This window comes from Lampris incognitus, chromosome 9 (assembly GCF_029633865.1).
Source record: "Lampris incognitus isolate fLamInc1 chromosome 9, fLamInc1.hap2, whole genome shotgun sequence".
NCBI lineage: Eukaryota > Metazoa > Chordata > Actinopteri > Lampriformes > Lampridae > Lampris > Lampris incognitus.
The window spans coordinates 4,615,715-4,641,661 of record NC_079219.1 but is presented as its reverse complement, the minus strand read 5'-3'; the positions used below and the strand labels follow the sequence as shown (position 1 = coordinate 4,641,661).

Sequence of the window (25,947 nt, the reverse complement as noted above, 5' to 3'; positions counted from 1 at the left end):
CTGAGACTAAATACGTAATACTCCAAGGAAATTAAGTAACAATATCAAAGATCTATGACATGGCCATTTAACAACTATTCCCTCTTTGCTACACACACACACACACACACACACACACACACACACACACACACACAAATCCTACATGGACCCTCTTCAGACCAGCTGGTAGGGGTTTATGAGGACATTGCATCCACTGAGAAATCACCACCAGACCTTTCCCTGGGCTAGGATCTGGGGGTGGGATACTCCAGCTGGGAGGGCTCAGTTCCATCCTCACATATGGGGGTCTCCTAAGGGTTCGACAGGCCGGTGTGGCATGCTGACCCCCTGCACTTAATGAGTCAGCCTCACAACCTTTTTTTTTTTATCGGGTGTTTCAGCAGGGTCTCAGTGGGGCTGCGATCAGCCTGAAAGGTCAGAAAGGTTGCAGTGTAAACACAGTGTCCGAGGTTCGATGCCTGGCTGTGTGTTTATATCTGCCACAGTCAGGAACGTTTACACGATGCTAGAAAAAGTGGATTTATTGTGTTAGACCAGGGGTCCCCAATAGGCGGCCCGCGGGCCACGTCCGGCCCGTGACGGGTTGATTTATTGTCCGCGAGGATTTTTGGAGAAATGCCAGAAGGAAGATTTTTTTTTTAATTTCCCTACCAAATTTTTTTTTAAATTTCTTAGTAAAAGTAAGACAAGTAATATATCGAAAAATAGATGAAAAATCTCTGTTTAAATTATAATACCTGCAACGTATTGACACCAAAACAGACTAACGAACAACATGCTGCTGGAGGTTGAGTGGCCCGTGGTTTTAAAAGTGGCCCGCTATGAAAAGTAATTGGGGACCCCTGTGTTAGACCGACTAAAACTGGACTTTTAAAATACATGTAGACGCGTTAGTCCCACTGAAATCCTACTAAATCGAATTTCTCGAAGTCGGACTGACACCAGTGGCGCCCCCAAGGGGTGGCCACGGCCACCCTGATACTATCCCTGCCCCCCCCCCCGCTGCCCCCCCCCCATCCACGAGTCGCATATGCAGAATATCCTTCTGATTATGCATAATATGCTTCTATCTGATATCTTACATTAGGTGCTGTTCATTTAAATCAATAATGTATATTTTTCTTAACTCCCATATTGACAGGTTTCAACTAGGCTATACAGTATACTGCAACAGCATCATAGAATTCCCCAAATTCAGTCATGGCTTTTGGTTTTGGTGTGCCACCCCAAGATTTTCAGTGGCCCCTTTTGCCCCCCCCCCTTTGAAACATTTCTGGGGGCGCCACTGACTGACACACCTGGACAACGCGGTTGGGGATGGATTCACCCCGGCATGTACACGCTTCAATCGGCCCCCCGAACTGGCCTAGGCGTTCTGCGCATGATCCATAGTTCCCGCCGCGGTCTTTAACCCGGAAGTCGAACAGCGTAGCAGCAACCGTATCAACATGGCGAGTGCTGAACCACGCGTTTCTGGACAGACGAGGACACAAACGAGACGACCGTCGCCATTAAGCACCAGGGGGTAGCGCGCGTCTCATTTGAACCGGAAGTAAAAAGCAGAGTACGTATGGACCGTACAGCGCCGTACGGTTGTCCCGGCTTTCACCGCTCCACACGGAAGCCGCTAGCCGCTTGCTAGCCGCTTTGTCGCTTAGTTGGTATGTGGCGCAAGAGGTCAACTAGAAGAAGGGTGGAGGCTAGTCCCCATCGACGCAGAGAACGGAAATGGAGTAGAGAACGGTCAACTGAGCATGCGCGACATGCCACGCCTCCACACGCCCCGCGTAGCATCCAGGCGCTGGGATTCTAGGAAGCCCCGCCCCTACTCTGCCTCTGATTAGCCAACTTTAACCCTAACCCCGCCCTAACCCTAACCTACCCGAACAACGGAGGCGACGAGTGCTTGCGCATGCTCAGTTGGCCGTTCTCTGCATCGACGGGAACTAGCCTCTACCTAGAAGAAGGTCCAATCACAACCGGTTGAGCGTCCGGGTGGTGCAGCGGTCGCGTTATTATGAATCCCACGGCACTTCTAGGATTGGCCAGTACCCCTTCTCTCCGTTGGTTGGGTTGGGGCGGGGTTAGGGTTAGGGCGGGGTTAAGGTTAGCGAATCAGAGGCAGAGTAGGGGCGGGTCTTCCTAGAATCCTAGCGCCTGGACGCTACGCGGGGCGTGCCTTGCCCAGAAGCGCCGTGGGGTTCATAATAACGCGTGGCGGTCTATTCCGTTGCCTGCCAACACGGGGATCGCCGATTCGAATCCCTACAGACACAGTTGGCCGTGTCTGCGGGTGGGAAGCCGGATGTTGTAAAAAAAAAAAAGAGCGAGAGAGGAGGAAAGAGAGAAGGAGAGCCCTCCACAAAAAAGAAAAGAAAAAGCAACCAGCTATTGCGCCTTCTTCAATAAAGAGACTTGGGGGGGGGGGGGATAGCAACCAGCTGAAAGGGGGCATATCGCCACCTACCGTACCGGGGTGGGACATACTTCCGTCAATTAATCGATTCTGCCCCGGTTCTTGTAGACTGGGACAACGACAGTAGTCCAGTTACATGGCCTAATCGAGCTGTGACCGTAGGTCCACTTATCTGTGCCCGAAACGCATCGACTGTCCTTGAGAAAGGTACTGAACTCTGGTCCAATGCCAAGGTCCTGAATAGCGGCCACTGCTGTGCTCTCAGCCCTCTGATGAAATGTGCTCGGGTGTGGAAGTCCCTTTGACTTCGTCATCATTATGTAAAGGCATAAAGGCCCATCCCAGACAGCAGACACATTTTGGGCCTAATCTGGGGCACTTTTGGTTCTTACAGCTCAGTTACGGCACTGGCAACTGTTGTGTGAGCCAGACGTGGCCCACATGTCATAAGCCGGGCCTGACTCGGGTTACGGCAAGTGTTGTGTGGGCCAAACGTGGCCCGAACGTCATAAGCCGGGCTTGCAACACCGTCATGATCAAGGCCAAACGTGGGCCATAAGATAACTGCAGACGTGGGCCAAAGATTCTTTGTCATCTGGGATCCACCTGAGAAATTATGGACTGCCCTTCAAAATCTGCACCATGTGTGCTCCGTCCAATAGCACTGACTGCGCTTGAAAAAGAAGTAATATAGCGGCCAATAGGTGAACAGAGTGTAAACTGCACTCTGAGCCATTAAACCGGTATTGCATCAACCACCATTAACATAAACAATCATTTTCTGGAAAAGAACCTAAATATCCCATATGAGACTAACACGTGTTATTACGGTGTATAGAAAACATCCCTGCTGGCTTTGAACAAAAAGAGAAAAAGAAAAGGGGGTTTATGATCTTTTTCCATGCCCCAGGTGGTGATCATGGAAACAAGCCAATCCCTCCACTTCCGGCTTGTCTGACAGGCGGTCTTGTGAAGAGCCGTCCCGGTGTTTGGTGTGTGGGTGTGTGTGTGTATTGGCAGGTGTGTTGCTCTCACTAATGGAGTCGATGCCCTGATCAAGAGTGCATGTGTTCAAAAGGAATTTGGGGAGGATCGGGAGATGAACCCGCAGGATCCCGTGGTGCTGTCAGAGTCAGCAGGAGGCTTCCTGTTTGGCCAAGTTTGACTCGGGCCCCATCCAAAAAAACCACCTCTCACCGCAAGTCCGGGCCTACACAGGCAAGACACAGCACCTACTATACCCAGATGCTACCTCCGTATTCAACCGACCTTCCCCGTTTGTCTCCTTAGACTCACTTACATCTGCCGTCATGCAGCTTTTCAGCACTCCAGCTTTAAAATACGTTGGCCGTTTTGTGTGGAAAGTGTATATTGTGAAATTGTGCAAGTCAGACGGTGTCGTTGTAATTCAACATCCTGCTCCCATCCATTTCACAGCCCTTTTTTTTTGAGGAAGTGCTCCACCTGCTGGCGATGAAGAGAAGTGATTCGACGCTAGGTTGATTTAACCATCCCCACAAGGCGGGTGAATGTTTCCATATCAAAGTTTATTGCTGACATGCATGTAGAGATCTGATGAAGTACAAAAATATGTCTTTTATACAAACGTGTTTTTCATCTGTACAATAACCCAGTTTTTTTATATCTAGATGCCCATGTCCAACCAAGCAGCTTACGACACATTATTCCGTTGGGTTTCAACCGTCTACCACCACACACCACATCATCCTACACCGTTATCTAGTTTCCAGTTGAAGTAGACAGTGAGTCTAATAGTACTGATTACATATTGTAGAGTAAGCTTTTTAGAAACGGGGAAAAAAAAAATCATGACAAATTCAGTGTTTTGAAAAGTCAACATTACATTTCACCAGCTGTCTAATTGAGAGGGACTCGGCTTTTGCTGCACATTCTCCTGCAGAAAACGAAAGAACGAACTCGTCTTCGGATTCCTATTGGTCATTGTGGCACACCTTGTGAGTTGAAAATCATGCAACAGTCACAAACAGTTCTACCTCACACTTTTCCATGCTGTTCAGTCCACGTAATCTTGCAGTCTACCAACACCACTCCATAATTAAAACAAAACAAAACAAAAAAAAAAAACCCAAACAAATGAACAAAAAAAAAAGAAAGATGGATGTGGCGAGACCACAATCTAGAACATGAAAACACTTTCAGATACTGGGGACAGATAATACAACACCTACCTACGGTCTATCAAACCTATAAATTAATTTCTAATAATTAGACAGTATTATCCCGGGCCTCGCGGAAGGTGGCATCAGGCGTTCGCCGTGGAGGATCAGCAGATCAAGTCCAGATGAACCGGTTCAACCTTCTTTGACATGGAGGATCATGTTGTGTTCAACGTCGACTGTGTGCATCAAAAAAAACAAAAGCAAAAACAAAACGCCCTTTTTCTCCCCCGATGAACAACCTGCTCTACTACTACTACAATACTGCGTTAGACCCATGGAATTCACATTGCGGTGGGAGGAAGATAACCGTTCTCACTACGTTTTCTGTTACCTCCAAATGTGGCGGCTGGCGAGCAGCTCGGCCTCGAACACGTGCTGAAACGAGACTTGGGCAGTGTTTCGTCAGGTGGCACTTCATACAGCGTGACTGGCGCATCCGTGATGGTACATATTTACATACTGACCAGAGTGTGCAGCCTTGTGTGGGTCGGGTGGAGGGGAGTGGGTGGGGTGATAGTACAAAACACTAAAAATCACTCCCGTGAGAGAAAAAAAAAAAAAAAGGATATCATGATATTTTCTGTAAAAAATAGAACTATGCAAAAGTCAGTCTCAATATTAGTGTAGCTTAAATCGGCCACGGGGTACGTGGCAAAATGGCAAGAAAATTATTTAGGGAGGGGAAAAAAAACACACACAGACGCTATCATTCTTGAAGGTAGCTGAAAGGGATGAAAACGTTCCAACTTTAGCCATAATGTTTAAAAAAAAATACTAAAATTAAAGCACTTCTTGCTTAAAGCTATGAGATGAGAGCACAGATTATGGGCTGGCTGTGTTCAGCAGAGTCCTGCCTGTTACGTGAATGATATCTCTATTAGAAAAAACACTTGAGACCAGGCTTAATCTGTGTCTGTGGTGGCCCTAATGGGGGCGGGGGGTGGGGGGGGTTACATAAGTGAATAAATAACAAGTAAATTAAAGTGAAATTACAAGAAAGGAAAAAGAGGAAGTATGAGGGAACAGACTGAAGCCTGTTTTCATGAGCGCAGTCCGGATATAAATACAAATAAGATAGCATGAAGCAGAAATGCGCAGGCGAGCTGCTGTGCACAGATGCCCAACACGGTCACAGGTTAGTGGCTCCACAATGCTTGAGAGACTGGTAAAGAATGCACTAATAGCCAAAAGAGGACCTACTGGCTGAGGATAAAACCTACAGATGTACATTTTGACTCATCTTTGAAACATTATGGTATCAATTACCACCCATCACCTAGTCTCATACACAGCCTACATGGCAAGATAATACAAGCATGCACAAGCTGGGCTAATGAGGGGGCTTGAGAATGGGAAATGATCAGATTGTCGTCCTGTTGCCGGTCTCCACGATGCAGTAATGATAGAGGACAATAGCTGGGCCATTCAGTCAGCCCCCCTGTCTTAGCCACGCCTGCTCTGGTTTTCACAGTGTCTGCCACTGGGACAGGCCAGGTAAAAGACTGGAGGATAGCTTAAGGGGTCGAGCTTGTTATGACTCCATAGCACTATGAGTCCCCATTTTTGCCCGATACACTCACCCCGTTCTCTCTCTCTCTCTCTCTCTTTCTCTCTCTCTCTCACACACACACACACACATGCACGCACACACACACACAAATCAAAGCATTGCATGGTAGCTCACATTCATTCCAAGAACACGTCTCCCATGATCTGTCTTGATAAATGAGAAACTGGGAAGTTGAAATACCTGGAAGCCATTTGATTCTGAACAAAGCTGGAGGTATTAGTTCCTTGGCTGACAATCATTTTTAGTACATTATTTTTGGCGATAGAAAAAAAAAAAAAAAAGATGGTGCCCAGTTTTCACTACAATGGCACTGCGAATGAGTTACCGCCAATGTGCCTTAGCAGGGAGGACCCAACAGCGTTGCCTCATTCAGTTCTTGGCATTTTGACTTCCAGGTACCCGACATTAGCTGCCTGGGTGTTGAAATACAGATTTCCACAGGGATACGTGTGAGCAATTTGCACTCTGCAAATAGCAAAGGATGCTTCTACACATACTTTGATATTCACTATCTTAAATGTCAAAGAAAAGGGCTAAATGCTACGTATTACGGTTAATAGGGAAAAAGCTTATAAGATTGTGAAGGAAAACCCACTGAAAAAGGTTATACCTTTATCACTTTGACAGAAAACTGTAATGCTTTACATCAATGGCGGCATCAAGACTCCCCCTTTACAATCTCTTGTTTTTTTTCCCCTCAAAAACAGAAGAGACAGAGAGGTAGATTGATTTGAAGTTATGGTTCCAAACAGGATCGGTCCAGATCATTTTGGTTAGAAGAAAATGGTGGAGAGAGAAGGAGAGAGTGGGAGAGTGAGAAATGGAGGAGGGGGATGGATGGATGGAAGATTGATGGCTGTGATCAAATGATCCGACTTGAGCGATACCATAACCAGTAAAAGAGAGGGGGGTTGCTACATGACTCTGGTCCTGTATTGCTCGGGAGGGGTGGGGGGTGGGGGGCAGAGTAGATCAGGGAAGTGCTACAGGTATTGTGGTAGCCCTGTGTAGAATTGTGCCGTCAGGTTGGTCGTACGGCGATGATCTTGCTGTGTGAGGGATCTTGGGGTGGGGTGGGGGATGAGGGTAACGTTTGGTTAAAACCTTCTGCTCAGCCTTCCCCATGATGTTCCACTGAAGAATCCAAGACATGGAGTGTGACGTTCCAGGTTAACAGTTGGTTCTGGTAACCTCCCCATGCCCGCACTGCCTAGCTTGACCAAAGCCCACCTATGGAAGCTCCTATAACAAGGTCTGGACTTGTCTTGGGCCCCTTGTAGATGAGCTCATGTTGGGGCCATATCCTCCTCCCCCCCCAGACCTCTCTGGACTCTGGGAGTATCTCACCCCCTGGGGTGGGCCAGAGGCCAGAGAGTCTGGCATGGGCGATTAGGGGCTACTTAGTTACTTCCGTAGGAAGCGCTGAGCAAGAATGGCAGCGTCGAAGGGGCTGACAGGCTGGGCGTCATGGCCCAGGCGCCTTACGGGGGGGATGCTGCCGAACTGGCGCTTGCTAAGAAAGCTCTTGGCTTCGTGGATAGTGTTCTTCTCCTCGGCCAGCAACAGCTGCTGACGCATGTAGTTCTCAAACTCGTACTGCGAGGACTCTTCTGTCACCTTGGCCTGTGATGGACAGAAATTCTGCTCAATGGACCTACGGTGACTGGTTAATCAGAATTGAAAGACAGCATCCTGTTTTTGAGATATATTATGGTTTTTGAAAGGTTTAAACAAGTGCACCATTGGACTGTGTTGAAACTCAGCCTGAAGATTCAGCAAAGGGGTTAAGCATGTCAACACTGAAGCAATAAGTGAGATTTCTTTATATTTTATGATTCTGGTGCCTAACAATGTTTTAATGAGGTCTAGGTGTAAAAAAGTGTGAACCCATCCTTTAATCTATTTGCATTTGAAAAATACACAAATGATGCTATAAACACAAAATTATATATCACTGTATTTCAGTAAATGAAAACAAACCCCCAAGTGCCATTGCAGTACAATAGTTTCAAAATATACACCGATCAGCCAAAACATTGAAATCACCTGCCTAATATTGTGTAGGTCCCCCTCATGCCGCCAAAACAGCTGACCCATCAAGGCATGGACTGCACAAGACCTCTGAAGGTGTCCTCTGGTATCTGGCACCAAGACGTTGGCAGCAGATCCTTTATTAAGTCCTGTAAGTTGCGAGGTGGGGCCTCTATAGATCGGACTTGTTTCTCCAGCACATCCCACATATGCTCGATCGGCTTGAGATCTGGGGGATTTGGAGGCCAAGGCAACACCTTGAACCCTTTGTCCATCCATCCATCCATCCATTATCCAAACCGCTTATCCTACTCTCAGGGTCGCGGGATGCTGGAGCCTATCCCAGCAGTCATTGGGCGGCAGGTGGGGAGACACCCTGGACAGGTCGCCAGGCCACTCTTTGTCATGTTTCTCAAACCATTCCTGAACAATGTGCAGTGTGGCAGAGGGCATTATCCTGCTGAAAGAGACCACTGCCATCAAGGAATACTGTTGTCATGAAGGGGTGTACCTGGTCTGCAACAATGTCTAGGTAGGTGGTTCGTGTCAAAGTAACATCCACATGAATGCCGGGACCCAAGGTTTCTCAGCAGAACATTGCCCAGACCATCACACTGCCTTCGCCGGCTTGCCTTCTTCCCATAGTGCATCCTGGACCCATCTCTTACCCAGGTAAACGACGCACACGCACCTGGCTGTCCACATGATGTAAAAGAAAACGTGATTCATCAGACCAGGCCACCTTCTTCCATTGCTCCACGGTCCAGTTCTGATGCTCATGTGCCCACTGTAGGCGCTTTCAGTGGTGGACAGGGGTCATCATGGGCACTCCGACCGGTCTGCAGCTACACAGCCCCACATGCAGCAAACTGTGATGCACTGCGTGTTCTGACACCCGTCTATCATAGCCAGCATGAACTTTTTCAGCAATTTAAGCTACAGTGGCTCTTCTGTGTGATCAGACCAGATGGGTTAGCCTTCCCCCTCCACATGCATCAGTGAGCTTTGGGTAGCCATGACGCTGTCGCTGGTTCACCAGTTGTCCTTCCTTGGGCCATGTTTGGTAAGTACTGACCACTGCATGCTCTGACCCAGTCGTCTAGCCATCACAATTTGGCACTTGTCAGTCACTCAGATCCTTATGCTTGCCAATTTTCCCTGCTTCCAACACATCAACTTCAAGAACTGACTGTTCACTTGCTGCCTGATATATCCCACCCCTTGACAGGTGCCACTGTAACAAGATAATTTGATTCACTTACTTGTCAGTGGTTTTAATGTTTTGGTTGATCGGTGTATGTCCTTTAAGAAGTCAGATACTGTCGTGCTCCCTGGCACTCCCTGGAATAGTTCTTTGGATTTATCTTGTATACTTGCAGACTGCCTAAAGAAGCTGGAGGTGTCATGCTCTCGTAGGTTCTTACCTCCTGTAGATGTTCAGGATGGTTGACCTGATCGTCAATATCTGGCACAACCTGGAGAGGACCGCTCAGTGACGACACAGACTGCCTGTGATATACCCCAAACAAAACTCAATGTGGTCAAATTGTTACTCCACTGTCAATTCAGTGACAGTCCTTAACATTTTTTTAAAATATTTTTTCTATTGGTTTTCAGTTTGCAAATCAGAACATTATTCAGTGAATAACAATTGTATAAAAACACAGCAAACATTTTCCACCCTGTTTTCCCTCCCCTCGCCCCACCCCTGTCAACTGATTACAGACATAAAAAAACAAATATAAAAATGATAATAAAATAAAACAAAATAAAAAGGGTGTTTCTAAAATCAATGCGCAGCATCATAATAGCAGCCTATTCCCTCACAGCTTGTTGCTGATGGAGCAGGTTACCAACAACATCATGTCTTCAGAAGTATATAGAAGGTCTCCAGATATCATCAACAACATTTTGCTTACGTCCAACAACATATGTTGTATCTTTTCCATTGACATGTTTGATGCCATTTCTTTAATCCACATTCCAATTCTTGGCCCATTAAAATTTTTCCAGTTAAGAGCAATTATACGTTTAGCTTGTGATATACACACGTCTACAAAACTCAACTCTTCGCTTTGTAAGTGTGGGCTGGTTGGTCAGATATATAGCCAGAATAATAAGCTTGTGATCCAGTGGCCATTTCTTTGATAAAATGCGATTAATCATATTAATAATATCCCGCCTAAAGGATTTCACTCTCACACATTCCCATGTACAGTGGTACAATGTCCCTCCTGCCTCATCACACGTGATACGAGTATCAGGAATGTTGTCATTAAACTTGTGCAGTTTAACAGTAGTTATGTGTGTACGCATCAGATATTTATAATGTGTAAGTTTCAAGCTGCTGTTGACTGTCTACCTCTGAGCCTTCTTACATGCCTCACTCCAGTCTCCTAAGGATATTTCCTCATCTACATCTTCCTTCCATAGTCTCAGTTTGGAGTCTGTGGTTTCATCAGACCCAGACACAAACACATCATACGAAGATGAGATTAAACCTTTATCATAACAGTGTCCTATGACTGCTGCCTCTACTGAGGAAACAGCGGGTGTCTCTAATGAATGGTTCTGAGACGCAGATATAAAGTTCCTACGTTGAATAGATCTGAAAAATGATTCTTTGGGATGTCATATCTGGTTGATGTTTCAACAAAGGACATAAGTACTTCATCTTCTCTGTACATATCTTGCACTTAACATTTAGAATGACACATATTTGACTGCTGAATAAATTCTGACAGAATTCAATATAAAGGTACAATTTAACAGCATCTGGCTGCCCAGTCATTTAATCGCGGTATCTAAATGTCCTACAGACAGAGCAATACTTTTTCTAATTTATTATCAACAGTAAATCTACTATGAAACAAGACGTTCTGGCCAACAAATTCGATGCGATTATTCTCACATCCAGAAGGGGGCGGACTTACCAAGAGGCAATGATGGCACTGAGGGACTCCAGCACCTCTCCTGCAGTCAGCCTCCGCTGGGGGTCCAGCACCAGCAGCTTGCGGATCAGGCACACTGTGCTCTCTGACACTCGACCGTCCCTGGGAGGGAAGGGGACAGGATGGGGATATTAAGCATCTACAGCTGCCGGCATTCAGCAGAAGCACATCAACAAAAGTCATCAGTCAGCAAAACGGAAATGAGCATTTTGCCATTTTCTGATCTAATATTGAAGGATCGTGTCATTGCATGTGAAAACTGGTGTTGAAAGTATTGCAGCGTATTACATGTTATTTCCCGAAAAATAAATGAACTTTTCCGGTACATTTTTAGAACACTCTTGTGCAAACTTATGGATGCAAAAGAGAGATGTGTCAATGCTTGAAGGTCTAACTTTGGTTTGGTCATCCTGTGTGTCTGTTTTGGTCACAGGGTACAAAACGCAATTTTTCTGCCAAAACTTAACCATACAAACATGGACAAACATTAATTCCACATATTTGGACTAAATTTCTTAGTGTCCGAGATAGTTATCCTATTAACAATATTATCCATCCATTATCCAAACTGCTTATCCCAATCAGGGTCACGGGGATGCTGGAGCCTATCCCAGCAGTCATTGGGCGGCAGGCAGGGAAACACCCTGGACAGGTCGCCAGACCATCACAGGGCCACACCTACACATACACACACAATTAACAATACTGTTTGCATAATGTTTGGTGATGGCAAATTACATGTAGAGATGGAGCACCACAACTAAATGAACAGAGGAAACACTGCAGACACATGAATGTTGGTGTGCTTTGTTGTACGAGCAAGTTTTGTTTCTCACCTGGTCCACCTGAGTGTGCTAACCATGCCATGGTATGCTTTGTAGGCGAGTGAGAAGAACTTACTCTGGGATGGAGTATTCGGCGGCCTTGATCTTGCGGAAGAGCTCTTGAGGTATGCTGTCGTAGAATGGGAACTGGCCATATAGCATGGTGAACAGCACCACGCCGAGAGCCCACATGTCACTAGGTTTACCGCGGTATGGCCGGCCTGCAGACAACGAGGAGAACAGGCTGATCAGTGTTCTACGTCATTAAAATTTTTAAGTTTGATGCACAAAAAATAAATACTGATTTTTTTCCAATACAAGGCTAGTTTTTCATAAAGACATACAGATCTTTCTCAACAGGAAAAGACTGCAGGAGTTAGAAATGAAGATTCATAATCAAAACTACAATCCCAAGGATTTACATGCAAACTAATGTCTTTCTTTGGCACTTTCTATCACCGTCGTTTTTGGACAATAGCCGATCGCCAATATCAATATCACAACTGTTTCTGAAGGGCTTCTGCGGGGAACATGCTCCGGCACATAGTGTTACGTGTCTTCAATACGACAGCCAAATGTGAAAGAAAAAGGCAGGTACCGGCAAGTTTGAGGAGACGGTGTTTGAAAAGAGTTTGAAGCGAAGCTGTTGTGGTTTCAAGCAAAAGGCGGAACACAACTAGGAGAGACCTTATCCTGCGGATGCTTCGACATTAGTTGCTAAAACCCAGGATCAGCCATCACTTTTTGTTTGGCAGTAGCAAAGTTGGTAATAACAGCACCAGCAACTTTCATTCTGAACGAATCAAACACCACTGCACACGGTGCACATACATGTCCAGAAGAAAAACAACAAACTTCAGTACTGCAGCTCTGAGGCAGTACTTTCACTGCTAGACAAATGTTACCTCCAGTTATTCATTAGCTATAGAGCAGTTAGGAATTGCAGAGAATAAGTTTCTCAAATACCTCTGTCAAAGTTTGATGTGCACAGATACGGCACAACAAACTACCTCAACTCTGATTGATTGCATCCGGTGACATTTTGCTACAACAGCTGTATGTGGCGCTGTTATTGGCATTTTCTTATACATCCATCCATGCATTATCCAAGCTGCTTATCTGAATTTGGGTTGTGGGATGCTGGAGCCTGGGCGGCAGGTGGGGAGACACCCTGGACAGACCGCCAGGACATCACAGGGTCGCCACATTCACACCTAGGGAAAATTTAGTAAGGCCGATTCACCTGACCTACACGTCTTTGCCTTTTTTCTACATGTCATCTTCTTATACAGTGTGCCCTATTTCGATCTAGCCTACTGAAAGTGGCCACCGACCACGAGGTAAAGTTGTAGGTTTCACATTCATAGATTGTCGGCCAGTGATTTCAATGGTAGTCACTTTTCAAAGAATTAGGGGGACATTTCAGACACACAGAAGACTGCTCAGAGTTACAGCTGCTAATAAGAGTGTTATCCCCACAACATATGGAGGAATGATGTTGCAAATTGGGACCGTTTCCAATTCAAACACAGAGGGTCTCGGGGACAGTGGCCCATTTTAATGTCATCTTCTGTTAAAAACGAAACTCTGTACAAGAGAAGAAGATGAAGAACAAGAACGAGAACAAGGAGGAGAAGACAAAGGACGACGAAGATGAAGGACAACGACAACGACACTGTCATTGTACACATATACAATGAAATTCTTTCTCTGCATTTAACCCATCCTACATACTAGGAGCAGTGGGCAGCTGCGGTACAGCACCCCGTGACAAACTCCAGTTCTGTTCTTTTTTTTTTTCATTGCCTTGGTCAGGAGCGCAGGCAGGAGTATTAACCCTAACATGCACGTCTTTTGATGGTAGGAGGAAACTGGAGCACCTAGCTGAAACCCACACAGACACGGGGGAGAACCTGCAAACATTTGAATGAATAATCAACCAGTTAAACAAATGCAGAAACACACATCGACCCTTGACGTCCATCATGTTTCCCAAGGAGCGTCAAGAGTCTCACTGACATCTAAAGATATGATCATTACTGAGCAGTAGCGCTGAGCCATCATAAACACCCATAGGGTGGTGGTGAGTAGGCTGGAGGGGGTGAGGGTGGGGCAAGATGGCTGCACAAGACCATAGGCCATGTTGTTAGAGCCAGGCTGGCGGCAGCAACAGCAGCAGGCAATTATGGTAAGGCTTGTGACTGACTGACTGACTGACACACAGGCAGGGGAAGAGGGAGTTAGATGGGAGTAGTTTCTCTCCAGTGAGTCATGTGTGTGTGAGTCACCAAAGCTCCATTTCATTGTGTGCCTGTCACGTTACGCTGATGTAAATGCCTGGGCTCTATCTACAATTCTAAACGAGATGTGGTTGAAGGCAAAGCAGGTTTTCGCCCCTATTTATTTTCATCGCTTTTCTCCTTGCGCATCCATTGTGTCCCCCGATGGGTTTCAGGAGATTAAAAGTTTAAATTGATGGAACGGGGGGGGGGGGGGGGGCACGCAGGAAGTTTGTTGTCAAGTCTGCACTGGAGTGGTGTGTGACTCTTTCTGCACATCCACTCTATCAAAATGAAAATTGACACGCCAAACAATGAAAACTAATTTCCTCGTTTTTTTTTTCCTTTTAAAAAGAAACCTGTGCAGAAACTTCCCTATCACATACCATGGAAGAAAAACAGCCACATCATGATGCTCAGTCTACAAAGGAGAGAAAAGAAGGCTATTTCTAGCTTTTGCCAATCTTCCATGGTTGCGACACAGCCCAATCCTTGTTGCCTAATAACCGGAAAATCAAACACAAGACCGGCTGCCAAACATTACGCAATGCTCTTGCATGACTCCCAGCGGGACCCAGATTAACAAAGGTCACACCTCTTACGGGAGCCCGTCTGTCTTTCAGCCTGGCCTTATAGGAAACAGGAGCTTGACGGGGCTCTTAGTTCACACTCAGTTAGGAATCCCATTTCACATATTTTACATTCATATCACCTACACACATTAGCCCATGGGTTTCCCATCAATATGCAATTTGCCTAATATGGAAAAAATGGATTGGGCAATACAATAAGGTCATAGATTCTGGGAGCTCTATGCTGCCAACTAAGCTTTCGGAGACTGATAATGACAGTATGACGTCAGTATAACTCTTCTTTTTATTTTGTCTTCATCCAAGAATGATTCACTTTATCGGTCTGTTTTCTTCTTTTATCATTACCTACGTTTTCACTGTACACTTTGACATTATGCAAAAGTGCACTGCTTTGCATTTTACTGTATTAAATGTGCTATATAAATTAAGTTTGATTGACTGGATGTAGGTGAATACACAGAATAAACGTTTCCCTCGCAATGATTTCAAAAAGCAATATATGGTTTTGAAGAAAATATAATTTTAGAAATGATTTTAAATGTCATATATTGTACTGATTGTTAACCCGGTATCACGCCAAAGCGTGTAATACACCCGCCGGTCCAAGGTGCCAGTGTCACGGTTTGCCTCGCTTGGGCGTGAAAAGTACACGTGTACGAAGGTGCAATGCCAGCAGGGGGCGATGATTAAGAGGTGAAGGCAGGTTGGGGTTACAGTTAGGGTTGGGTTAGGGGAGGAATTTTGGAAAATGCTGTATGCTTCTTTTCCTCCGTGGGGAGTTGCTGGCAATTAGTTAATCATCGCCCCCTGCTGGCACTGCACCTTCATACACGCGTGTACTTTTCAAGCCTGAGCAAGGCAAACCGTGACACCGACAAGTTGGACCGGCGGGTGTATTACACGCTTTAGTGTGATACTGGGCTGTTGTAAAGCCTTTCAGGACTACCTTGTGATTTTGGGCTATACAAATAAACTTGACTTGTATATTAAGTCACGGTTAGTATTTTTGGTATATGTGGACTGTATATAACATTTCTTGGGAATGTACTCAAAATCCTTTCATGATGTTGTTTTTTTGTCATTTAGTAACTTCCCAAACCCGACTGGGAAGTTGAGTGGGGCCATCTCAAGAAAGGCTCACATGGGGAAAAAAAGACTTTTCCCCTCCCCTCATTGTTTTTATAGTATTCACAATTCTGCTGTTTGTGTTTTAAACATGTCAGACAAAGACTATTGTTGGTGAAAAGTGAGCGGGGAGGTGACACATCCACTAATCTCTTACCGCTCAGCACGTCAGGGCTGATGTATGCCGGGCTTCCTCTCTGGTCCTTCAGCAGGTCATCCTCGCTCACCAGGTGTTTTCCCAAGCAGAAGTTGGTGATGGTGATCCGGTGAGTTCTATGAAACACATGCATGCACGCAAAGAAGAACACACACGCGCACGCACACACACACACATGAACACAATGAAGAACATGCACGTTCATTTAGATCAAAGCACTATGAATAACCTCATTTATGATGCCTCGCCTCATAACCTCACCTCATTTCATGCATTTTGACTTTAGATTGTTATCTGGCTAACGCAGGTGCACTTTAATGACAGGTGTAAATGCAATGTGGATGAAATAATATCAAGATATAATATGCATAAAAGCTGCATAAAGAAACAGGTACAATGAGGCCCATTAGTGACAATGGTAACTACAGTGGTGCATGGCACCTCTAAGGCCTACAGATTCATTTCAAATGAAAAGGTCTACAGTGCTGTTGTTTCAACACCTTCCCCACTGCCAACAATAACGAAACTTCTCCAAAACCGCAAATATCGACCTAATTCTTCTGCATTTTGCTGCATGGTGAAGACATCAAAACTCAATGCACCAAATCTTTTCCCCAGCAGAGTCCTACCAGAAAGTAACCACAGAAGGGGGAAACAATAAATGCGTTGCTGATCTGGGCATCCGTGGATTAGAGTTTACCTTAAATGTGTCAGTTATAGACAATTCTTACCATGGATGCTTGTTTACATGTATGTATTACTTACTCATCAAAACAAAAACATGTTAAAAACATGACAAGTACTTTAAAGACATTAAACCAACATACATTGGTGAAAACTACCACAAGGACAGGCCTGGTTGCTATGACATCCTTGTGACTCACTGGGTCTTTAAACTGAAGCCCAAGCCTATCTCTTCAGAGTCAACAGATGCAGAAAACAATCCACGCCCAGACTTATCTCGCTCCTCGTCACAGCTACAGTGCATCCGCAAAGTATTCACACCCCTTCACTGTCCCCACATTTTGTTATGTTACAGCCTTATTCCAAAATGGATTAAATTCCTTTTTTTCCCTCATCAATCTACACACAATACCCCATAATGACAAAGCGAAAAAGGTTTTGTAGACATTTTTGCAAATTTATTAAAAATAAAAAACTGAAATATTGCATGTACATAAGTATTCACACCCTTTACTCAGTACTTGGTTGAGGCACCCTTGGCAGCGATTACAGCCTCAAGTCTTCTTGGGTATGAAGCTACAAGCTTGGCACACCTATATTTGGGGTATTTCTCCCATTCTTCTCTGCAGATCCTCTCGAGCTCTGTAAGGTTAGATGGGGAGTGTCGCTGCACAGCTATTTTGAGGTCTTTCCAGAGATGTTCAATGGGGTTCAAGTCTGGGCTCTGGCTGGGCCACTCAAGGACATTCACAGACTTGTCCCGAAGCCACTCCTTCGTTGTCTTGGCTGTGTGCTTAGGGTCATTGTCGTGTTGAAAGGTAAACCTTCGCCCCAGTCTGAGGTCCTGAGCGCTCTGGAGAAGGTTTTCATCAAGGATCTCTCTGTACTTTGCTCCATTCATCTTTCCCTCGATCCTGACTAGTCTCCCAGTTCCTGCCGCTGAAAAACATCCCCACAGCATGATGCTGCCACCTCCGTGCTTCACTGTAGGGATGGTATTAGCAAGGTGATGAGAGGTGCCTGGTTTCCTCCAGACGTGACGTTTGGCATTCAGGCCAAAGAGTTCAATTTTGGTTTCATCAGACCAGAGAATCTTGTTTCTCATGGTCTGAGAGTCCTTTAGGTGCTTTCTGGCAAACTCCAAGCGGGCTGTCATGTGCCTTTTACCGAGCAGAGGCTTCCGTCTGGCCACTCTACCATAAAGGCCTGATTGGTGGAGTGCTGCAGAGATGGTTGTCCTTCTGGAAGGTTCTCCCATCTCCACAGAGGAACGCTGGAGCTCTGTCAGAGTGACCATCGGGTTCTTGGTCACCTCCCTGACCAAGGCCCTTCTCCCCCGATTGCTCAGTTTGGCTGGACGGCCAGCTCTACGAAGAGTCCTGGTGGATCCAAACTTCTTCCATTTACGAATGATGGAGACCACTGTGCTCTTCGGGACCTTCAAAGCTGTAGAAATTTTTTTGTACCCTTCCCCAGATCTGTACCTCGATACAATCCTGTCTCGGAGGTCCACAGACAATTCCTTTGACTTCATGGCTTGGTTTCTGCTCTGACATGCACTGTCAACAGTGGGACCTTATATAGACAGGTGTGTGCCTTTCCAAATCATGTCCAATCCATTGAATTTACTACAGGTGGACTCCAATGAAGATGTAGAAACATCTCAAGGATGAGCAGTGGAAACAGGATGAAACTGAGCTCAATTTTGAGTGTCATAGCAAAGGGTGTGAATACTTATGTACATGCAATATTTCAGTTTTTTATTTTTAATAAACTTGCAAAAATTTCTACAAAACCCTTTTCACTTTGTTATTATGGGGTATTGTGTGTAAATTGATGAGAGAAAAAAAGGAATTTAATCCATAACAAAATGTGGGGAAGGTGAAGGGGTGTGAATACTTTCCGGATGCACTGTATATGCAAAAACCCACTCCGTCGACATCAGCTCATGATACCTCCAGAAGGTGAGCAACCCAGACACAAAGGCGCTTCCCGGGTTGTCAAGCTCGGCCAGTGTTAGCCAGGGCAGCTCTATTAGTTCAGTTTCTGTAGAAACACAGTGGGCCTATCAGATTTTTGTCTGACTCATCCAAGGTAAACTTATGTGGCAGAGCGAAACCATGGAGGATGTAAACCAAAGGACAACAGAGCGCTCTATCACTCCCTCTTCTTTAGAGGGAAGAAGAAGAGAGGGGAAAAAAAAGCCGCACTTTGACAAACATGTGAGTCAACCTGTGGCTTTGGATAATTGTCTCGATGACTAAGCCTGCGTGGCAATGGGCTGACGGATGGCTACGCTAGCTTAAGGGTTTATAGAAATATAAAAAAACAAAAACAAAAAAATTAAAAAACATACATATATATATTATAATTAAGATAGAATATGCACACAAATGAAAAACTTTCAAGTTCACCCACACACTTCCACGTGAAACGTGTACACGCAAGAGCGACTAGGCATGCATGCAGACATGCAAATAGAAATGCATGTGAACACATGAACACAACAACAGCCGCAGTCCCGATCCCAGTCCACTCAGGATCACGCTCCTCACCCACATCCGCTTTCTAAAGAGCCTGAGGTCAACAGCTTCCCTTATTTTCTCTCACTTTCACACCCCGCTCCATGCACAACTCACTGAAACCCTTCTAGTGGCTGCAGCCAATTCATGCCAGACGCCCGCCGGACTCAAATGAATGCTTTGACAACCATCCTTCCTACGAATGTTTTTATTCTACAACTCAATTTACATCTGATTGTGTTTCGATTATTCAAACGGTTTTGTGAGCCAAGTAAACAACCATACTGTGGCCTTGTGATTTACTCAAGGATGGGTGAGAGAAATGAAGCACAGCTTTTCGAGGGCCCCCTTCCATGAAAGCTTCCTTCGTGGAGAAGCCTGCTCTTTTGTCTGCGAGCATCCATGACCGCGGCTACTATTCTTGCACCGGAGATTGGGTGAATGAGACTGCATGTTTGCCTAGTGAGGCGAGGGTCCCTGAGGATTCAGGAAACCGCACCATCTCCGCTTCCTGGTCATGTGACTCGGATAGACAGGAAACCAGAAACCGAAACACCTTCCCCCATCCCTCCGCTCACCCTCCTGCTGAAAATAACCCCACTGATGAGAAAGGAGGTTGAAAATAGAGGCTCTTCTGCGCTGAAACTGACAAATTTCCCAGAAGAATACCCATTTTAAAACTAAACGGGTCATTGGTAGGTTTCTTTGGAAGTTGAAGCAAAGGTTTAATTCAATAGAAGAGAGAAATTACACTGCTGAGTAAGCATATTTTACGTTAAAGATTCTTAAAAAAAGAGTCACCAGCACCTCCAAGAGAACCTCTTGTCCAACACAATTTGCATTAATGAACAAAATCAACATGAAATGTTATGGTGTTGGGCCTCAAAACATTAAAAAGACCGGGTCATCATTTGTCAACTATAAACAAATGACTGGTCCTCATTAGTGAATAGTGGAATACTGGTTGGCTCTTAGAAATAGGCAAAAAGCAATCAGAGCATTTGACCAATTAGTTTTGTCAAGTGGTGGTATAAACACAATTAGAAAGGCTGGGAGAGTCGATTCATCTGCTTTCAACACGGTATGGCATAGACTGGACTGTTTGGGAGAAGATGGATGTCTGGGATGTTTTCAACACGGTGAGAAACTGCTTCATCACAACCTGCTAATGAATCTAAACTGAAAAGCAGCGTTGCGACAATCTCTTTTAATGCCTACGTGTGGAATCTTCAGCTCTACACATCTGTCCAGCTGCAACACAATACTCAAATTGAGATCAATACAACTGACCGACTCAACAACCTACAAAATTGACCTAAAAGACCCTACTTTTGAGGCAGCCAGCCTCATGCGGAGGAGGAAGCCGCATCATCCAGGCTAAAACTGCTGAGCTTGTCAGTGCATTTTCCTCAATGAAACGAGGTGACATGGGAGAAGGGGGGCTCTCATTCTACTGCATTCTATCCTTACTGTACAACGATCAGCCAAAACATTTAAACCTCTGAAAGGTAAGTGAAAAACATTGATTATCTCATTACAGTGGTACCTGTCAAGGGGTGGGATATATCAGATAGCGAGTGAACAGTCAGTTCTTGAAGTCGGTGTGTTGGAAGCAGGAAAAATGGGCAAGCGTAAGGATCTGAGCGGCTTTGAAAAGGGCCAAATTGTGATGGCTAGACAACTGGGTCAGAGCATCTCCAAGATGGCAGGTCTTGTGGGGTGTTCCTGGTATGCAGTGGTCAGTACCTACCAAAAGTGATCCAAGAAACTGAACTGGCGACAGGGTCATGGGCGCCCAAGGCTCACTGATGAGCGTGGGGAGCAAAGGCTAGCCCGTCTGGCCCAAGCCCACAGAAGAGCTACTGTAGCATAGACTGGTAAAAAAGTTCATGCTGGCTATGATAGACAGGTGTCAGAACACACAGAGCATCGCAGCTTGCTGCATATGGGGCCGAGTAGCAGCAGACCAGTCAGACTGCCCATGATGACCCGTCTACCCTCAAAAGCACCTAAAATGGGCATGTGAATGTCAGAACTGGACCTTGGAGCAATGGAAGAAGGTGGCCTGGTCTGATAAATCACATTTTCTTTCTTTACATCATGATGTGGACGGCCGGGTGTATGTGCGTCATTTACCTGGGGAAGAGACGGCACCAGGATGCACTATGGGAAGAAGGCAAGCCAGTGGAAGCAGAGTTTTGCTCTGGGCAATGTCTGCTGGGAAACCTTGGGTCCGGCCATTAATGTGGATGTTACTTTGAGACGTACCACCCACCTAAACATCATTGCAGATGAGCTATACTGCTTCATGACAATGGTATTCCCTGATGGCAGTGGCTTCTTTCGGCAGGATAATGCCACACTGCAAAAATTGTTCAGGAATGTTCTGAGGAACATGATAGAGTTAAGGTGTTGCCCTGGCCTCCAAATTTCCCAGATCTCAAGCTGCTCGAGCATCTGTGAGATGCGCTGGAAAAACAAGTCTGATCTATGGAAGCCCCACCTCACAACTTACAGGACGTGAAGGATCTGCTGCTAACATGTTGGTGCCAGATACCAGAGGACACCTTCAGAGGTCTTGTGAAGTCCATGCCTTGACGGGTCAGAGCTGTTTTGGCAGCACGAGGGGTACCTACACAATATAAGGCAGGTGGCTTTAATGTTTTGGCTGATCGGTGGTAGAGACAGACAGAGAGAGAGAGAGAGAGAGAGAGAGAGAGAGAGAGAGAGAGAGAGAGAGAGAAAGGCAATGGCAAGCAAAGAACAAGGGAAAAAAGCAGACTAAAGGAGTGAAAAAGAAAGGGGGGAAAAGTCAGGATGACAATGAAAATGAGAGAAGGAAAGGGGAACAGGAAGGAAAATCATGAAAAGAATTAGGGACAGAGAGCAGAGCACAGGGTAAACAGAGTGATGACTGTGTGAGAGAGAGAGAGAGAGAGAGAGAGAGAGAGAGAGAGAGAGAGAGAGAGAGAGAGAGAGAGAGAGAGAGAGAGAGAGAGAGAGAGAGAGAGAGAGAGAGAGAGAGAGAGAGAGAGAGAGAGAGAGAGAGAGAGAGAGAGAGAGACATGCATTGCAGAGTGAGTCAGCCCTGAGCTATGGGGCCTTTGGCAGGCCTCTCCTTTGTCTCCAGCTGGGACGGAGTGTTCTGCTCGTCTGCTACACTCCCTGCCACCCTCCTCCCTTGACCAAAACACTCTCCTGTATCATCACTACCACTGCTGCTGGGGGCACTGGGCTCTGAGCTTTCAGAACACATGTGATTGAGTGGTGAGGTGCCAAGCTGGGAACTTGACATTTTGACACGTGCACTCATTCTCTGACACACAATCTCTCACTCTCTCTCACACACACAGACATACACACATGCACGCACGCACGCACGTGATGCTCAACGAGTGGGTTTAAACCATATCCAGGGACAAATCTGTGGTTATGCATGCACCTGCACAATAATGCAAACGTAGATGTTTTCATGTGAAGGGTGTGTGGGAGCCGAGCGTGTAAGCGTGTGTGTGTGTGTGTGTGTGTGTATTAGTCATGCAGCCCTGTCTGAAAACACAGCCTTTGCAGGGTGTTTTTCCAGAATTTCCCTGTAAGCACATGCAGACTTCTGCTTTGCAAACGTGGAGGAAAGGGGAACCGCTACTGCTTGCACTCTGATAGGAGACACACGTGAATATGAGCTCTGGAGTAGTCTGCTACCATTCCATGCAGCAGATTACGCAAAGAGAAAAATGAAACGCACTAACACCCCTCCCCCAACTTCATACACACAGACACACACACACACACACAGAAACCTACATGGTATTTGAAGGTGGCTTTACAGGAGGTGCTCAGCATTCCACAGGACCTATCTGATTTGTGGAACTCTGACTTAAGATGTACTCACACCAGCATTCTGTGTGCTATCAGCTGAATCATCAAGCCTTGCTCCACACACACACACACACACACACACACACACACACACACACACACACACACACAGGCAAAATACAGTAGAGAATAGGGCTGGCTTTGGGCCAGAATACCCGGTCTCACTCTTGGTCAGTGAATTTGACCTCGGCTCAGGTTTTGGGCCTAACTGTACAGACGATACAGCCAAGATGGAGCCTCTCACGCACGGCTGAGTCTAAGGAGAATGACTTGCGGGCAGGCAGACTTGGGTGACTGGCTAATGAGTGTGAGGTTAGTGGCTAGCAAACTGGCCGTCAAGGCCCAAATGACAGAATGTGACTCACTGGCTGCAGGGTCAGCTTACCGTTTGTTCAGCACCATGTTCCCAAGCTTAAGGTCTCTGTGCACTATGTTTTTCTGCAGGCAGAAACAGAGAGAGCGAGAGCAAGAGAGAGAGAGCAAGAGAGAGGCAAAGGATTGGTCAGATTGTGTCGAGTGAATCACTGGTATCAAAACGATCTTTCATCTCGTTTCTGGGAGTGGCACATGAACATGGGAAATGAGTCATCAGAAAGGATGTGTGACCTGAAAACAATCACAACAATGCAATTCAGCCCTAATGCAGACAAAAACAAATATGTTACGGCACGTAAGCTCTCTATATTGATAACACACGCCGCCCCCCTTTGCCCCTTTTTATAAATAAATCTTTCAATCATAATTTCAAGATGTGGTGGAGAATTCTTCATTGCAGATCACTTTAGTGCAGCAAGGCTCAACTCTCGACCCGGCCTCACCTTATGCAGGGCCTCCACCACACGCACTACATCGTAGAAAATGACGATGGCCTCGCGCTCGCTCAAGCGCTTCTCCTTGATGACATAGTGCTGCAGGTTAATGAGGTCGGCAGTCTTGTCACTGAAGTCGTGGGCGCACAGGCAGTCCAGCACCAGGCAGATACGCTTCTTCATTTTACGCACCTTGTTGGCCTCCGTGTCCTCCACTATCTCATAAGCTCGGTCCTGGAAAGAGTGCATACACACACACACACACACGGGAGTTTGAAAATTCTTTATGCATTATAGAAAAATTAGCCCAATAGTTTCCAATCAAAATCATGAGGGAGGCACGGATAAATTCATCAACACCAAATGGATTGCTGTAGCACAGCAGCTTAATCAAGGTGATCCACTCAACGAGGACACGAGCTTTAAAAGAAAGAGGCCGTCAATAAATAGTTCATATGGTATGCAGCCAACAGTAGCCATTGTGAACAGGTAAACATCCAATAGATGTAAAGCCAAACCCAAATACCCGAAACACTACTCAAGACCCGAGTGGGTCTGTGTCCTAAATTTTGACTTGTCTCGTGGGCACAGGTAAGATCTGTTATAATTACAATGGGTTTCGGGTAAGAACATCTGGAAATCCGTACGGACCCACAAGGAACCAGTTCATCTTTTTATATTAAATTTTATAATCCCTGGTTTTAAAATTAGACATAAACCATATCTTCTGGTCTCACATCTTTTGTTTTTGGATCCACCCCCCCCCCTTTCTTTCCAGTTGTACCTGTCCAATTACCCCACTCTTCTGAGCCGTCCCGGTCGCTGCTCCACCACCTCTGCCGATTCGGGGAGGGCCGTAGACTAACACATGCTTCCTTTGATACACGTGGAGTCGCCAGCTGCTTCTTTTCACCTGACAGTGACAAGTTTCACCAGAGGGACGTAGCGCGTAGGAGGATCACGCTATTCCCCCCAGTCCCCCCCTGAACAGGCCCCCCAATCGACCAGAGGAGGCACTAGTGCAGCAACCAGGACACATACCCACACCTGGCTTCCCACCCGCAGACACGGCCAATTGTATCTGTAGGGACGCCAGACCAAGCCGGAGATAACATGGGGATTTGAACCAGAGATCCCTATGTTGGTAGACAATGGAATAGGCCGCTACGCTACCTGGATGCCCCCTGGTCTCACATCTTTGATGACATGAGTGAATACCTTTTAGCCAGTTGAAACTCAGCAAAACCAGGTCAATCTGGTCTGGTTGTGTGCAGCTCGTGCATGAAAGGATTTCTGCTGATCTTGGACTTAGAAATAAAATAGGCCAACTGTCACATTTTACAGAATTGCAAGCCAGAAGCCATCAAAAGGAAAGAGAGAGCGAGTGTCATCCAGTCATTGTCGGGACCGGCGGTGGAACAATGAGATGAAGATTGTTTTATGAAGCCTAAGTAAAAACACAGTACAATACAATTATTGGCATACAAACAAAATATGCAAAGAATCGTAACAACCTACTTATTTTGGAATTCCATTGATATTGCACAATTGTTCATTTACTGTTGGTGCATGCTGCCTCTCCCTCTCTATGACAAATAACAAGGGTCACTATTCTATACCCTTATTACTCCTGTTTTTAATCTAGGACCTCTATTACACAGGGACTTCTGTATCTGAATGTCACGTTTGTTAGTTTTTAGATTCATCAGGAGCCTCAGCAACCTTTCATTATTAACGGGTTGTGTTGCAGTGGAGATGCACATTAATAACCCAATCAGTATCGAAGCCCTTAAATGAATCACAATGCACAGCTCAATGCTGCAATTCTGAGACTATCACAAGCGTGGAAAAGGGCTGTGCAAGAAAAGTGAGAGAAAGAGCAGGCAGATGGAACAATAACAAG

The 25,947-nt window shown here is 45.8% G+C and overlaps 1 protein-coding gene across 1 annotated transcript in view; it reads right to left on the bottom strand.

The window, feature by feature from the left end:
* Nucleotides 1–3,945: 3,945 nt before the first annotated feature.
* Nucleotides 3,946–25,947, bottom strand: part of stk40 (serine/threonine kinase 40) — a 29,122-nt gene continuing 7,120 nt past the window's right edge. Inside the window, exons 5-11 of the mRNA XM_056285740.1 lie at nucleotides 24,054–24,278; nucleotides 23,621–23,673; nucleotides 16,151–16,266; nucleotides 12,073–12,217; nucleotides 11,155–11,274; nucleotides 9,646–9,730; nucleotides 3,946–7,813 (exon numbers count right to left, since the gene is read on the bottom strand). Of these exons, the coding sequence (XP_056141715.1) occupies nucleotides 7,595–7,813; nucleotides 9,646–9,730; nucleotides 11,155–11,274; nucleotides 12,073–12,217; nucleotides 16,151–16,266; nucleotides 23,621–23,673; nucleotides 24,054–24,278 (963 nt within the window). The 3' untranslated portion in view covers nucleotides 3,946–7,594. The remainder of the gene's footprint in view (nucleotides 7,814–9,645; nucleotides 9,731–11,154; nucleotides 11,275–12,072; nucleotides 12,218–16,150; nucleotides 16,267–23,620; nucleotides 23,674–24,053; nucleotides 24,279–25,947) is intronic.